This window comes from Apodemus sylvaticus, chromosome 23 (genome assembly GCF_947179515.1).
Source record: "Apodemus sylvaticus chromosome 23, mApoSyl1.1, whole genome shotgun sequence".
Lineage (NCBI taxonomy): Eukaryota > Metazoa > Chordata > Mammalia > Rodentia > Muridae > Apodemus > Apodemus sylvaticus.
The window spans coordinates 41546098-41561634 of NC_067494.1; the positions used below are offsets into that span (position 1 = coordinate 41546098).

Consider the following 15537-nt stretch of genomic DNA (forward strand, 5'->3'; position numbering starts at 1 on the left):
ATCACAGGATTGTGTCCCCAGGGTCAGCAGGCTCTGAATCCATGTCCCCCTTTCCATGCCGCTGATATCGTTACTGTGTGGAAGCCTGGTAACCAAGACAGTTGTCATGGCCCAGAGCTGCCACTCACACAGGGCCCTGTGGGGACAGGACCAACAGCTGCGGCTCCCAGGGGCCTTGGGAACCCAGACGATTGCTTCTTCCAGGCCGCCCTGCTGTGTGTCTTGCACCCTTTCTGTGTGTGGCCCGGGCAGGGGTGACCGTGTCTGCTCTCTCTCAGGTTTGACATCGACAGCTGCACCTACTACTTTTCCTGGTACTCACGGGCCGCCTGCGCTGTGCGGCCTCAGGAGGTGAACATGGTAAATGGGACGCTCACCAACCCTGTGACCGGCAAGAGCTTCAGCCTCGGGGAAATTTATTTTAAGTAAGTGGAAGATTGCCGCCGCTTTGGCACTGGCGCGCACTCAGAGTGAATAGAAGCGTTAAGTCTGGTCCTAGCAGGCGTGCTGCCAGGAAAGCCGGCTCTGCCTCGGTCACCGCCTCGGTCACCATTGGGGAGTGACCAGGGACAGCTTAGAGCAAGCAAAAAGACTGCCTTTTTGTCACTTGACACTCAGTGGTGAATTCATTATAAAAAACAGTCTCCTTCTCCCCTCACGGCTGGGAAGCACAGGGGCTGGAGCCAAGGCTCTTGGGACATGGAGAGAACAAGTGAAAGTCCCTTTCTCAGCAGTGTCCTGGGCTGCTTGGGGTCCCACGGCCATGCCGGGCAGCGTGCGCTGCATGTGTGCTCCACAGTGTGTGAGATGGTGTAGTCATCCGGGGGTGATGCTGGGTAGGCAGACGACTGAAGCCTTGTTGGCCAGTGTGTGCAGGAGGAAGGAGTGTGACCACTGTACTCTCCTCTGCCTCAGGCTGTTCAGCGCCTCTGGGGACATAAGAGCCAACGGGGACAACTACCTGTATGAGATCCAGCTCTCCTCCATCACCAGCTCCTCTAACCCTGCGTGCTTTGGGGCCAACATCTGCCAGGTGAAGCCCAGCGACCAGCGTTTCAGCAGGAAAGTCGGCACCTCTGACATGACCAAGTACTACGTCCAAGGTAACTCGCTGTTTCCGGCTAGTGGTTCCTGTACAGCTTTTCAAAGGGGAGCTCCGTGTGCTCATCCACACACCCGTGGATGAGCGTGGAAACCCCGGACTGATTTCAGCTCGCTTTATGAGCTGGTGCTGCTCTGGCGGGCAAAGGCAGAAGGAGACAGTCATGGGTCACACTCCCACTGTGGCCTGGCATTAACATGCCACGTCCTCATTTAGAAACTGCAAGGACTGTTAGAGAGCTGGCTTGATGGGTAAGGGTCCGGCTGCCAAGCCTGAAGACCCGAGTTTCATAAGTTGTCCTCTGATCATGAGACATCAGCCATGATAGGTGTGTGTGGGGGTGTGCGTGTGCTTGCATGTGTACACACACACACACACCATGGAGGAATCTGGCAAGCCAAGTGAGATGGGTGTGGGAAGGCTGTAGATGGCACCGGTCCATCTCTTCTTGTGCTCATGTGACTGTGTTCCTGCCAGGTCACATGTGTATTCTGTATTTTATCATTCACCATATAATTCTTGTAATTTGGGTTTTTTTTGAACTGCATAACCCTATTAACTTTTTAAAAAAGCATTTCCAGATCAAGAGAACATGGGCCAATAGAGTGTGGTCAGAAGATCAGGGTCCCGTTATTTCTTACACCAAGGACTAACTAGCTTGGTGGGTTTCCACTTCCATTCCATCTGGAAATGTGATTGGGCACTCTTGTAAGGAACTGGAAGGTGCTGTCTTCATGTATGCAGTTGATTACAGTAGACATTTACACGGTAGTCACACATGACAAAATGCTCATAGAAGGGGTGGGGTCAGGTACAGAGCTTCCCTCTGCCTCTTCTGCAGAACTCAGATGTGCTGCAGCCACCTCCACAGTGACGTGGATGTTTTGCACGTGTTGCTGGCCAACTGTGTTGGCTGAGCCTCAGGACTCAGGGCCATGCTGGATTCAAGTGTCTGGGCACAGTGAGTTGGTGCCCTGGTGGGCAGTCTCGCTCTCCAGGTAGAATGAGGCCTCTTTGCCCGCCACCATAATTTCTACTAGCAGCCAAGGATAAGGGCCAGACCTCATGTTAGAGGAGGTTAGAGTCCTCAGTTGCTTAGGGCGCTTTGTAAAGCCGTGGAGTGCGCACGTGGGGCCTTTGAAGGGTTTGCACCTTTAACGTTAAGCCTGTGCCAGCTTTGACAGACCATGAAAGCGTCCGTTTGGCGGGTGCTAATGGTGTGTGGTGTCTCCTTTTCTGTGTTACAGACGGCGATCTGGATGTGGTGTTTACCTCTTCCTCCAAGTGTGGGAAAGATAAGACCAAGTCTGTTTCTTCCACCATCTTCTTCCACTGTGACCCTCTGGCCAAGGACGGGATCCCAGAGTTCAGCCACGAGACGGCTGACTGCCAGTACCTGTTCTCCTGGTATACCTCAGCTGTGTGTCCTCTGGGGTGAGTGTGATGCCCATGCCCTCCTCACACGTCTGTTCGAGAGTGAGCATGCGTATGTCTCCTAGGTAACACCAGGGAGGGTGCGAATGCGCCCAGAAGATTAGCTTGCTGCCCTCTGGTCTGAGGCCATGTTACCACTGCCCTTTGTGCTCAGTAGTGTTGACTGTGCTTCCCTCAGCCGTGGGGAGCAGAGCTGGAAGCGCCCCCCTCAGCATCTCTGTGTGCGCTAGTGTGCAGTTGCCATGGCAAAGCACACAAGAAACTCCCGGACTGCCTCAGAGCGCACTCCAGAGGCTGGGTGTGGTGTGTGGCAAGGGGAATGTGCTGCCCTGAGGCCTCCAGGCCAGAGAGGGAGGGGACTGTGGTGGCCTTGTGTCGGGGCCTTATTGCATGTGGAAACTGAAACCCAGTTATTTTTAAGGTATCCTTAGTTTCAAAGAGAAGTCAAAAGTAGAATTCGAAGAGCTTTTAGAGCCGACCTGTCGTAGATCTCCCCTCTACCCAGAAGCCCTGGGGCTAGGTCCTAAGGTGGCCTAGTACAGGACAAGTCCTGCTTTTGCCTGGCCCATAGGGTTTTGCAGGGCTGGGCAGACTCACAGGAAATGATGTCCTTGGTGGGTCCATGTCTTCAGCTCCTGGTATTTTTTTCCTGTAGCATCTGCCAGTTGGCCTGTTGCTGACTGCTTTAAATGCGGGCTCAGGGCATTCCACATGATATTTTCTATACCTAGTGGATCATGTGTTCCCGGCTGGGGCTGACTCACCTGGCATTTGGTCAGTAGGGCAGGTTCCTGGGCCCTGGGTTACTGGGAATGTTGTTATACACAGTTCCTGACACAACTTCCTCTCCTCCCTTGTGATTTCTTTCTAGTGTGGACTTTGAGGATGAGAATACTGGGCCAGAGTATAAAGGACTCTCAGAGCGGAGTCAGGCGGTTGGGGCAGTCCTCAGTCTTCTCCTGGTGGCAGTGACTGGCTGTTTGCTGGCCTTGCTGCTTTATAAGAAGGAGAGAAGGTAATGTGGGCAACACAGTAGGAGGGCTGGGCAGGGCAGGCGGGGCAAGTAGCGCATCAGATCTTGGATACAGGCTTGGGTTTTGAGCCTGACACAGCAAGCATCTAGATTCAGAATTCCAAAACAAAGTCACTATTGCCTTTTAATGTCTCCGTTTCCATGACATGACATGAGACTGCTTAGAACCTTGACATTGTGCATAGGTGTCAAAGCACACGGGCTTCTTTCTTACACTGGCACTGGGGGCCTAAGACACATGAGCCTTGTGTGAAGTCCAAAAACTAATAAGAAACTAAGAATCTTTCATGAGCAGACTTTTATACTGATCAGCTGACCCTCCGTGTCACAAAAACCAGCTATTAATTCAGCACCTGCTGCACGTCGGGCTTGCTCTCCTGTTGACCTTGCTTTGCTAGGTGAAAGCTTGTCGTATGACTGCATTTTTTTTTTAAATCAGACTTTTATGTCACAAGTTAGGCCCTTGGGAAGTGGTTGAAAAACTGACCAGAGCCAACCACACTCAGAAATGAACTCAGAGCGAGGGGCGGGCGGGGTTCAGGCAGAGCAGCGGGTATGCATCTGTGGGACCCATCATCAGGGCAGTCTGGGCAAATGGAAAGTGTGCTCCTGCTTCCGCCCTTCCTGCTGCCGCCCTTGTGAATCTTGAGGTACAGCAAGACTCATTCCTCTGCCTCGGGCTAAGCCCTGGGGTTCTGGTTGTGCCTCCACAGTTACTTGTTATTCATCCTGAATGCCCCACCCTGAGAGGGATGTGTCCCACAAACACAGGAGTTACAGAGACTACACTCAGAGCCAGCCAGCCAGGGCCCTTGTCTCTGCTGTGGGTTTACTGTGGTCTCCATTTTGACAGGGAAACTGTGATAAACAAGCTGGCCTACTGCTGCAAAAGAAGCTCAGGCGTGTCCTACAAGTACTCAAAGGTACTGTCCACCATGGGGCAGGGCGGAGCGGGGTGGGGTGGGCTGCCAGGCTGCAGGCCCAGTGCTGCCTAAGCTTGTCCTGCATGCTGGGAAGAAACCTCTCACCCTGACACCACTTCTGTGGACTTCCTGCCTTCGAGTGCCTCTCAGCAAGCACAGTTGCAGCTGATGTCCTTTAGATCATCTGATATCTAGTCTGTTCCTAGACTTTGGGTGTTTTTTTTTTTTTTTTTTTTTTTTTTTTTTTTTTTTTTTTTTTAAGAAAAAGAAAAGCCATAGTGATGGAATTTCCCTGCTCCTAGCATTTGGGTAATTTCAGGTAAACTTTGGTAAACTTTGCAGAGAGGCCAGTCAGAGGACACAGAAGTGCTGCTAGCTTTCCTACCTAACTGCCAAATCACTTCTTAAGCTCAGTGGAAGCTAGGAAGATGGCGTGGTTGGTGAACGCTCAAAAACGACAAGAATTCAATCCTCTAGAATCCATGTTTGTTAAAACAAAACAACAAAAACAAAACAAACAAGCAAAAAACCCACATGCTAGAACCCCAGCAGGTAGGGAATTCAAAACTGGAAGAGCTCCGGGCCAATGTGGCGGCCAGCCAGCCGGTCATGTCTGCTGGGTGAGCTCTAGGCCAGTGTGAGACCAAAGCACAAAACCAAAGCACATCAGAAGACCCAAGGTGGATAGACAGGCACACAAGCCTTCCCTAGGTGTGCACACTCCCGTGTACCTGCACATGTTTGGCATACACATATATAAATAAAATTTAAAAGTTAAGCTCTCTGATCTAAGCCCTTCCTGTGGCTTCTCCTGCACACTGGATGCCCTGTCCCTAGTACACAGTGGCCCAGGAGAGTCCCCTCTGCCAGCACCGCCCCTCTGCCAGTGCTGCTGAGCAGTCATGAGCCCTGTCAGGCGGCTGTGAGGCTCTCTCCAGTGGTGCTGGTTCTCACCTCATGCCCAGAGAGAGGCCCTGGGTGGCCTGAGTCAGGAGAGCTCTCCTGCAGCAGACGGGCGTCTTTGCTGAGTCTCATGGTCTCTGCCTTCACTCCCTATCAGGTCAACAAGGAGGAGGAGACGGAGGAGCATGAGACGGAGTGGCTGATGGAAGAGATCCAGGTGTCAGTCCCGAGGGTCATCAAGGACGGGCAGGAGAACGGCCACATCACCACCAAGGCGGTGAAAGCAGAGGCTCTCACTTCCCTGCACGGGGACGACCAGGACAGTGAGGATGAGGTCCTGACCATCCCAGAGGTGAAGGTCCACTCAGGCAGGGAAGCCGAGGTGGAGAGCGTCCAGCCCCTGAGAAACGCCCCCCACCAGATCGTGAGGGAAAGGGAGGGTGAGAGGCTGGGGCTGGTCCGGGGGGAGAAGGCCAGAAAGGGGAAGTTCAGACCCGGCCAGCGCAAGCCGATGGCCCCTGCCAAGCTGGTGTCCTTCCATGACGACAGTGATGAAGACCTCTTACACATCTAACTCCGTGGTGCCTACAGGAGAAGTGGAGCCATGGACAGCCAAGCACCTCCAACCAAATAAGACTCAGCTCGATGATGCGTCTGTCATTTTGCCTTTAACAAAACTGCTTCAAAGGGAAGAGTTTCTGTAATGGGGGAGAGGATGGGGGAGGTGGGCACCACTCCTCCACGATCGTTTACAGTCAATGAAACAAGGTGTTGCTTGAATCGGCCAAAGGGCGGTACTTCGTGCCCAGGGTTTTGCCCCAAGCCCTCACTTACGATCATAGCTGCTGTGTGCTTCCAACAGGTGCCCAGGCCACATGCGTCTCACCACAGAGGGCTGAATTTGGAAAAAAACCCTTGCTGCTTTAGACCCTACGGGGTGACCATTTACATTTCTAGCATTGTAATTCTCTCCCCTATTTATTGACTTTGACAATTACTACTCAGGTTTGCGATAAAGGAAAACAAAAAAAAAACAAAACCAGTTTCTTCTGCCAGCCAGGGCGTAAGCTGAAGCTGGCAGTCTGCTAGAGCCGTTGTAGTGGCTCCTGAACTGGCCCTCGATGCACATGTCAGTGAGCTGCAGTATTCTGTTTTTTGCTTTGCATTTTGTAAGGGCACACATATATGCACAGGTCCCGAGTGCCTGTGTTTGGGAAGGCCCGCCTGCTCCATGCCCTACCTCGTCTCTGTAGCTGCAGCCCTCTGCACGAAACCCTCTGGGTGTTGCTTTTGCCAGCTGGTGAACCCCAGCAGCTCACCCAGGGGTGGGTGTTTGTGCATGTGATGGAGGAGGGGCTCTTGGGGAGGAGCTGCACTTCCGGTTTGGGCTGTAGGTCTCATCTCTTCAGGTTCTCATAATGCCACCTTTACTGTGCTTTTTGCTTTTTTTTTAAGGGGGAAAATGTTTATCACCCATTTGACCTATAAGAAGCCTTAATTTGCACAGGGTGACTTACAGACACCGTGAAACGCGGTGGGCCAGTGCTGTGTGTGGGCTTGTGTTGGGACAGTGTCCCGTGATGGAAGGGCAAGCCCAGTCCACTGGCTGTGGATTCTTTTCTTGATGTGTTCTGACTCCTCATATTATAGAGTTGTAGTTAGGTGGTATTACATACCCAAAAAGCAAAGTACCCCGCGGAATTTCTTGGTTTATGCCTGATTTTGCTAGCTTATATATGATTTCACATTGAGTGTATTTTTAAAAATTGATTTTTTTCTCTTCATTTTTAATCAACTTTACTGTAATATGAAGTATTCAATTTCAATAAAAATAAATTATTAACTAGGTGTAAGTTATTCACCCCACCCCCACGCCCTGATTATAACTTACTGTGCTCCTGACCTAGTGTTCATTCTGAGTGCCTGCTTTCCTTCTCTTTTACATTTCAGAAGGCACCAGCGTTTGGGTTTTTACCCCAGTGTCCTGTAAAGCTACTCCTCACCTCTCGCTGGAGTCGGCTAGGCCTGGCTTCAGCTTTACCTGGGTCTCAGGGCTACACACTCCCCATGTGAGCCTCTGCTTCTCTGCTCTTCCCATCCACCAAAGCTAAACCACCATCCATCTCTAGTGATCAGGAAGGCCCAAGTGAACGCAGCATGGTTCTCCACTGTAACTCACTGAGGCGTCACTCGGAAGCAGAAGGCTCCCAGAAGCCACTGTTTGCGGTCTGAAGCTTCTGTTGACCAGTTAAAGACACAATTCATGTGTGCCACTTCGCGTGCCTAGGGTGTGAATTGTCTCTGTCCAGTGTGTGTGCTCTGTACACTGCCAACCCACCTTGTAGTCAGTAGTCATGTGAGTTGTCAGATCAGCTCTGCTGTGGTGCTTATATACAGGCTGGTCCACACACACACACACACACACACACACACACACACCCTTTGAGACAGCAACCTGCCTCGTGGAGCCTAGAACTTACTCTTGCTCTGTAGCCACAGATGACCTGTCTTATGCCTTTGGAAGTTCATCTGAGCCCTGGGATTATACATGTATGTTATCATGCCCATGTCTTGTGTTTTGGTGTGAGGAGGCAAGTTCTGGCATTCTCCACAAGGGCTGTTCTTCCAGCCCTTCTCCCTTCCTGTCCATATGCAGGGGGCATTTGCAGAGGCCCGTTGCTACGTGGTAAGCTCAGTGGCAGAGTAAGGCTCTGATTCCTGCCTTGAGGGCTTAGCTCTGGTCCTCAGTGGGTCACCAAGAGGTAGGGATACTTTGGCCCTGACTCCTCCCTCCAGCCTCTTGAGAATATAGACCAATGATCCTTGTCAGCTATAGGTACAGGATCTTTTAGCCAAACCTGCCAAATAGGAGAAACCGGAATCTTTTGCCTTTCTTATTTTCTTTTAACAAGGTTTTCTGTGCTTCCCTTTCGAGTGTTGAATGCTGAGATGGAATGAATGCAAAAGGTGATGCAATCCCTTGCCAAGGAAATCACGGAGGAGGGGAAATGAGGCCGTTATCAGGGACATAAGGCACCCGAAAGTCCCAGTTTCTCCCACTAAACTGCACTGTGCAGACAAGCCTTAGAAGGGCTACACCCAGCCTGTTAAAATACCTGCAGATAATGGTCAAGAACCCATGGCCTACTGCTCCCTTCTGCCCCCTTAGGAATCACTGCCCTCAGAGCCCATCGGGAAGGTGGCATAGAGGACAGATTTCCTAGAAATCCTATTTCAGCCTCTGAGGGCCACCGGATCTTAGGTTACCCATGTCCTGTGTTGTGTGTATCTTGTCTGGACTCCACACTGGCCCCCATCCCCCACCCCCGGCTGGGCTTCTTGTAGGTTCCAGATAAAGTTCTTCCAGAGCAAAACCACATAATCAGTTGGCACCAGGAAGCAGGCAAGGCACAGAGGCACAGTGCTCACACAGATGTGTAGAGAATGGAGACCCCCTTTGCACGTAGCCCAGAGAGGGCCAACGCAGCTGCTGAACCAGTCTCAGCAGGAGCTGCCTAGCATGGAAGGAGAAGGAGAAAGCAGATGACAGAGCCAATGGTACTCTCATGGGAGGAAAGAGAAGCTGGGCCCTCGCCTATGGTCACATAGGCAACGTGATCACAAGATAAAGAATGGCTTCTCTCAGTCCTTTGAGGAAGCTTCACCCCTGACTACCATCATTGGGCACCTGAGCACTGTCATTCTTACAGATGAGGACCCTCTCTGTGACTACAGTGCCACACCCAGTGTGAGCATGAACACATCACACTGCAAACACTAAAGCCAGGGTCCCGCTGGGAGCAGAAGCTCGTGGGGCTTTTGCCTTTGGCACAGTGAAGGAGCTGAGTGAAGTAGTGCCCACTGCTGCAGCCAGATGCCTTATCTCTTGAGCTGCCTCAGTCTGAAAAGTTCTTAAATGTTTAGGATCTTGTCCCATGAGTTCCCCTCCATACCCTGCTCAGATTCCATCTACCCCAGCATATACCTTAAAGCAGGTGTGTTGGCATCTGCTTGTAGTCCCATTGCTGGGAAGGTACCACAGAAGGATCCTTGGGGCTGGCTGCTGAGCCGTTCTGAGTTCACTGAGACACCCACCCTTCCTGTCTAGCTGAGAGTGACAGAAGACACACACCATTGACCTCTGGTCTCCACATGTGCCTGTATGAAAGAACATACTTATGCACACGGGTCCAACAGACTATAGCAAGGATGTGTGGTGATACATCTTTGTCACTGAGCACTTGGCTGAAGATCGAGGTTCAGAAGTTGGAGGTCAACCTCAGTTGCATTTATAGCAAGTGTGTCTTTGTTAGGGTTTCCTTGCTGTGAAGAGACACCATGACCAAGGCAACACTTATAAGGGAAACATCTAGTTGGGGCTGGCTTACAGTTTCAGAGGTTTAGTCCATTATCATGGCGGAGAAACATGGCGGTGGAGGAGGAGCTGTGAGTTCTGCATCTTGATTCAAACAACCAGGAGAGACTGGATCTCTCCTGCAGGTAGCCAGGAGGAGGCTCTCTTAAAGCCCATGCCCACAGTGACACACTTATTGGAGTTCACACCTTCAGTGCCACTTCCTATGGGCCAAATGTATTCAAACCACCACAGTCTGGATTACATTAGGCTAGCTCGAAACAACAGCAGCAGCAACAATAAAGCCATAGAGGGAAATGACAGGACAGAGGGAAACTGCTCCAATGGAAGCTCCTCACCCTGGGAACCACTGGGTGCACCAGAATCCGTTTCTCATCAGCTTTCATGTTGTGCCATGGATTTTCTTTCCTTTAGCATGGATGTTTCCCAAACCCTACCTCAGTTCTGCAGGAATGGCTCAGCCCCATTTTACATATGGCCTCTGGGAAGGTCACCTGGATTTCTGGGTCACACCTACAGCACCCTGGGAAGCCAGTATTTTTTAGGACCTGAATTCTCCCTTTCCAGATGAGCCCAGCTTCTATTCTTGTTCCTGTAGTTACTTCAACACCCCTGCCCCTAAAGCCCCCACCCAACCTCCACGCCCATCCCTTCCTTGACTCCAAGTGGTACCAGCACCCAAGGACCACTTTCTAACAGTGGGGAAAGTGCCCACATGGAGTCTGTATCTAGTTGGACATTAGGTGAGTTGAGCTGATGCACAGAAAGTTTTGGAAAATGGGTCACTGGTGTCTGGGTAGTGAGTGAATTACAGAGAGATGACATGACTCAGGGCAGGTGACCTATCTCTTTGTTTGAGTATATATAATGAAACACTGCAGACTAGTCATGTCTGAAGGAAGCAGGCCGCTTTGGGCTCACGATAGAGACTGGAAAGTCCAAGACTATGAAGCTAGTAGTGTGGTCCCATGCTGCTCACTCATGCCAGGAATAAGGCCAATGGGCACACATGAAAGAGAGGGACATGGGTACTGGATGCTATATTGCCGCTTACTCTTGAAACTAAGTCTGTCTCTTGGGACTATCTAAGGGGCCCAACTGACCCTTTCACAGGGATAGCCTAACACGGCTGGGAATGTATTTACATCATGATTCATAACAGTAGCAAAATTACAGTTATGAAGTAGCAACAACAATAATTTTATGGTTGAGGTGGGGGTCAGCGCAACATGAGGGACTGTAGAGAGGCCCAGCATTAGGAAGGCTGTGAATCACTGCCTTAATCCCTTCAGGAGGGTGGAGCAGTGTTACCCAGTATCTCTTAAAAGGCTTGCCACACCTCAATGCCATTCCATTAACAGTTAAATTTCAACCTGAGTTTTGGCAGAAAAACACATCCCAACTGTCTCATCAGCCCTTCTGGCTTTGGGTTCTCACCTACAATGTGGGGTTAACCTGGGAATTCATCAGAGCATGGGTCCCTCTCAGGAATGAGCCTTGCAATTTAAATTGCCTGGGATGTCTGGCCATTTGCATGGGGGACTGGAACCAGAGACCTGGGTAAAGATAAAGGGAACCATATAGGCTAGGGAAGACCCCTCCTCCCTGGTCCCTGGTCCCTGGTCCCTGGTCCAAACAAAAGAAAGAAGACCTGACCATAGCTCCTCTCTAGATCTGGGCAGCTATACTCTGCATGGATAAGTCAGAAGTGGAAATGGGGCCCTGTGTGGTAACAGGGGTTGTGGGGACAGTGGATATCTTGGGGGCTCAGGAAAGACAAGTGCCTTGCTCAGAGTTAGTTCCGTGGGGTGGGCCTTTGCATATACCTCCTCCTGTCCTTCTCACCCTATCCCTCATGCCTACCTTCTTACTTTCCTTCCTCTCTCTGTCCTCCCAGGATGGGCTCAGCCCTTCTGGCAGAGCCCCATAGGCTGAGCTCTTATGAGGAGGGGGAAAGCTGGTGGAGAGGGAGGAGCTTCGGCACTGCTAAGGGAGTGGCTTAGACTCCAAGCAGACCAGCCAGTCTGGGCAGCAGACACCCGGGCAGCAGAGGCCCGACTCTGAGTTCCTGGGAGACACAGGGACTCTCTGAGCAGTCTCTGGGGTTGTGTGCATGTGTAGGCTGTGTGACCTTCCTGTTAGTGGAGCAGAATGCAAGGTGGCAGGAACACCATGAAGCTGGCTGATCACATATTCCTCTACCTACAGGAGGGAGAGAGAGAGAGAGAGAGAGAGAGAGAGAGAGAGAGAGAGAGAGAGAGAGAGAGAGAGAGAGAGATCAAAGCAAGCATGTGCAAAGACACAGGAACAGGAAGTGGGGTGAGACTATAAACCCAGTATCTGCTCCCAGTAATGTTCTCTCTCTCTCTCTCTCTCTCTCTCTCTCTCTCTCCTCCACCTCCTAAAATTGCCATAACTTCTCCAAACAAAATCATCAACAGGGAACCAACATGCCCCTGTGGGAGATATTTCTCATTTCAGCCACCGCATTTAGCCTCTGTCACCCAGGGATTTGTGGTCATGTCATGATGCCAAATACTTATAATCCAACTTCAAAAGCCCACATAGTCATTAATAATCTCAACACTTTAAAAGTCCAAAGTCTCTGCTGACACTTAAGGCAATTTCTTAATCATGATCCCCTATAAAAGAAAAAAAAAACCCAACATCAAATCATATACCCTGGCACGAATATACATGGATATACACTGGGGAGAAATGGGGCATGGTAAGGAAAGATTAGACCAAAGCTAAAAAACAAACAACAAAACAAAAATCAGAGCAAACCCCAAATCCCGTGTGTCCACTCTCTGGGGCTTCAGTTGCAAAGGGTTCACACGGCTTCTCCCCAAAGCTGCCTGTAACAGACAGCCTGTAACAGTCTCTCAGGCTGGTTCCACTTCCTGTACCAAGCTCTGATTGACAGATGTCTCATGGCTCTGGTATCTCCAACACCTTGGGGTCGCTACCACTACCCAGGCTTCACCCTTACAGCTTCTGACAATGGCTTCACAGTGAGTGCCTTCCTGAAGAGATTCAGACCTAGCAGTGAGCTGTCTTGGCCGCCTGAAACCATGGGAGAAGAACCCACAGCTCCCTTCAACATGCCTCCCTCCCTCTCTCCCTCCTTCCCTCCCTCCCTCCGCCCTTCACTCCCTCCCTTCCTCTCTCCCTCCCTCCCTCCCTCTTTCCCTTCCTCCCTCCCTTCCTCTCTCCCTCCCTTTTTCCCTCCCTCCCTCCCTCCCTCACTCTTTTCCTTCCTTCCTTCCTTCCTTCCTTCCTTCCTTCCTTCCTTCCTTCCTTCCTTCCTTCCTTCCTTCCTTCCTTTTTTTTTCTTCCAAAACTAGTCCTACATGGACAACACTGCCAGGTTCAGATGCCAGCCTGGCGTTGGTCCACGGTTGCATAAATTTTTGTACTCAGTTGCTTTGTAGTCAAAGCCTGGAAGACAGCAATTCAGACAATAGAACTTTCGTGAGTTTGCAGAGTGGGAAAAAGGAATGTTCTAGAAGCCATTCCTAGGATATTTTGGTGAAGATTCCGGCGGTGGCACCCTACCCATGCTCTGGGAACTGAGAGGGAGCTGAGTTAGTGAGCAGTGGATGGATTCCTTCAACAGAGGAACTTTCAGGGCCGCCTGGCACTGAGCCTGTGGCTTGGTTATTACTGATGACCCTTCTGCGAGCTCCGCAGATATAAAGAAGGGCAACGAGCGGGACTGAAAGAAAGGAAAGGTGTGCAGTGCGGAGATGAGTAGAGCACCCAAGACTGTAGTGAAGTCAAAGGCCGAGGGGGAGGCCATGATTGTTCACAGACCAGTAGCCCTGGGGAGGGCCCAGGGACCGAGGATTCAAACCACCCCCATGGTGGCGTTTCTCACTCAAACCATCACAACAACCTGTTCCTACTGTCATGTGCCCACTTAGAGTCCAAATGTATATGTATGGCATGTATGTACACACACACACACACACACACACACACATGCATGCACACATGCACACTCACATAATGCACACATGCACACACATACACGCACACACACACAGGTACACACATGCACACACTTGCATGCACACATTCATACACACACATGCACACACTCAAGCATGCTTGCACACACACATGCACATGCATGTACAATATGCATACACATGCACACACATACACACACATGCACACAGGCACACACACATGCATGCACACACACTCACATGCACACACTTGCATGTACACATTCATACACACATGCATGCACACACTTAAGCATGCTTGCAGACACATGCACACACACTCACACACACAGATGCACATGATTTTTAAACTCCACTTACATTTTAAGCTTTGTTTAATCAGTTTTCTCTTTCTGAGGCGAGGCCTTATGTATAGACCCCAGGTTGGCCTTAGACGTGGTGGAAGATGACTTTGAATTTCTGATCATCCTGCCTCCATCTCCTCCTCCTCCTCAGTTCTGGGATTGCCACTCTTATTTTGCGAAGTACCAGGCACTGAACCCATGACTCCCTGCACCATCTACAAACAGAGGGACATCCCCAGCCCTAAAGTTTGGTTAGTCTTCCGGTCTTGTATGTCATGTACTTTGAGCAATGTATGCTGGTTAGTTTCATGTCAGCTTGACACAAGCTGGAGTCATCTGAGAGGAGGAAGCTTCCATTGAGAAAAAAAAAAAATGCCCGCGTCACATCAGGCTGTAGGCGAGCCTATAGGGCTTAAATAGTGTCTGGTGTTGGAGGGCCTAGCCCACCGTGAGTGTGGCCACTCAAGGTCAGTGGTCCTGGGTTCTACAAGAAAGCAGACTGAGCAAGCCATATGGAGCAAGCCAATAACCAGGACTCCTCCACAGCCTCAGCATCTGCTCCTGCCTCTAGGTTCATGGTGCCCCATTTGAATTCTTGTCCTAACTTCCCTCCATGATGGACTATGGATGTGGAAGTGTAAAGGCAAATAAACCCTTTCTATTTCAACTTTTTTTGGGTCATGCATGGTGGGTCCCCCCCCCCCCAGGAACAGAAACTGGGATGGTGGGGTATTGCTGTGACAGACCTGAATGTGAATTTTGGGAGGATTGTGGAAGGGCTTTGGAACTTTGGTCTAGAAAACTCTGTGAGAGTTGAGCGCTGAGTGGGGCTGTTCTGTGGGAGCTGGGGAGCTAGGAATGTGGAGAGCAGTGCAGAAGATGCAGGCCTGGCTTGTGAGGTTTCAGAGCAAAGCAAAGATTCTTCTGGTCTGAGTTAATAATCTGTGGTTCTGCTCAGTTGGGGGGTCAATAAATCTGCTGTGCTTAGCAAGAGACCAGAACCACTAAAGCAAAACCTTTGCTTTGCTGGGATAGCTAATGTTGGTGGGCCAGAGCTTGGAAAATAGTGGTGATTAAGAAGAGACCAGCATGGATGAGGTGAAATCGGAGGTGAAATCTTCTGGGATGTGCTTCCTCAGAATCAGCACACACAGATGCTGTATCCCAGAGGTGGCCAAGATTGTACCTTGTGCTGGCAGCTGAACCTGATAATGTAAGAAACACATGTATATTCAAGTACAATAGTCGTAGCAGGCATCATCCAGATAGTTTGGTTTTGAAGGCATAACGAGGCCAGAGAGAGCAGCTGAGGCCTGGCAATCTGAAAGGCCAGGAGAGGCTGTGGGTGAAGGCCTAGCCTCTGTGGCAGTTGACGCCCCAGGATTGAAGGGGCCATGCAGAGAAAATGAGGCTTGGCACTGTGAAGAGAGCCCGGGGGGGAAAAAGCCC

General features: G+C 50.7%; 1 protein-coding gene across 4 annotated transcripts in view; it reads left to right on the forward strand.

Moving 5' to 3' along the window:
* Igf2r (insulin like growth factor 2 receptor) overlaps positions 1-7238 on the forward strand; it is an 84826-nt gene extending 77588 nt beyond the window's left edge. For 3 of the 4 annotated variants that reach the window (XM_052169700.1, XM_052169703.1, XM_052169701.1), the window contains exons 43-48: positions 279-425; positions 916-1103; positions 2350-2536; positions 3408-3551; positions 4423-4492; positions 5553-7238. In XM_052169700.1, the coding sequence (XP_052025660.1) occupies positions 279-425; positions 916-1103; positions 2350-2536; positions 3408-3551; positions 4423-4492; positions 5553-5969 (1153 nt within the window). In that variant the 3' untranslated portion in view covers positions 5970-7238. The remainder of the gene's footprint in view (positions 1-278; positions 426-915; positions 1104-2349; positions 2537-3407; positions 3552-4422; positions 4493-5552) is intronic. The other variant, XM_052169702.1, reaches the window with a different exon arrangement.
* The last annotated feature ends 8299 nt before the right edge of the window (positions 7239-15537 follow it).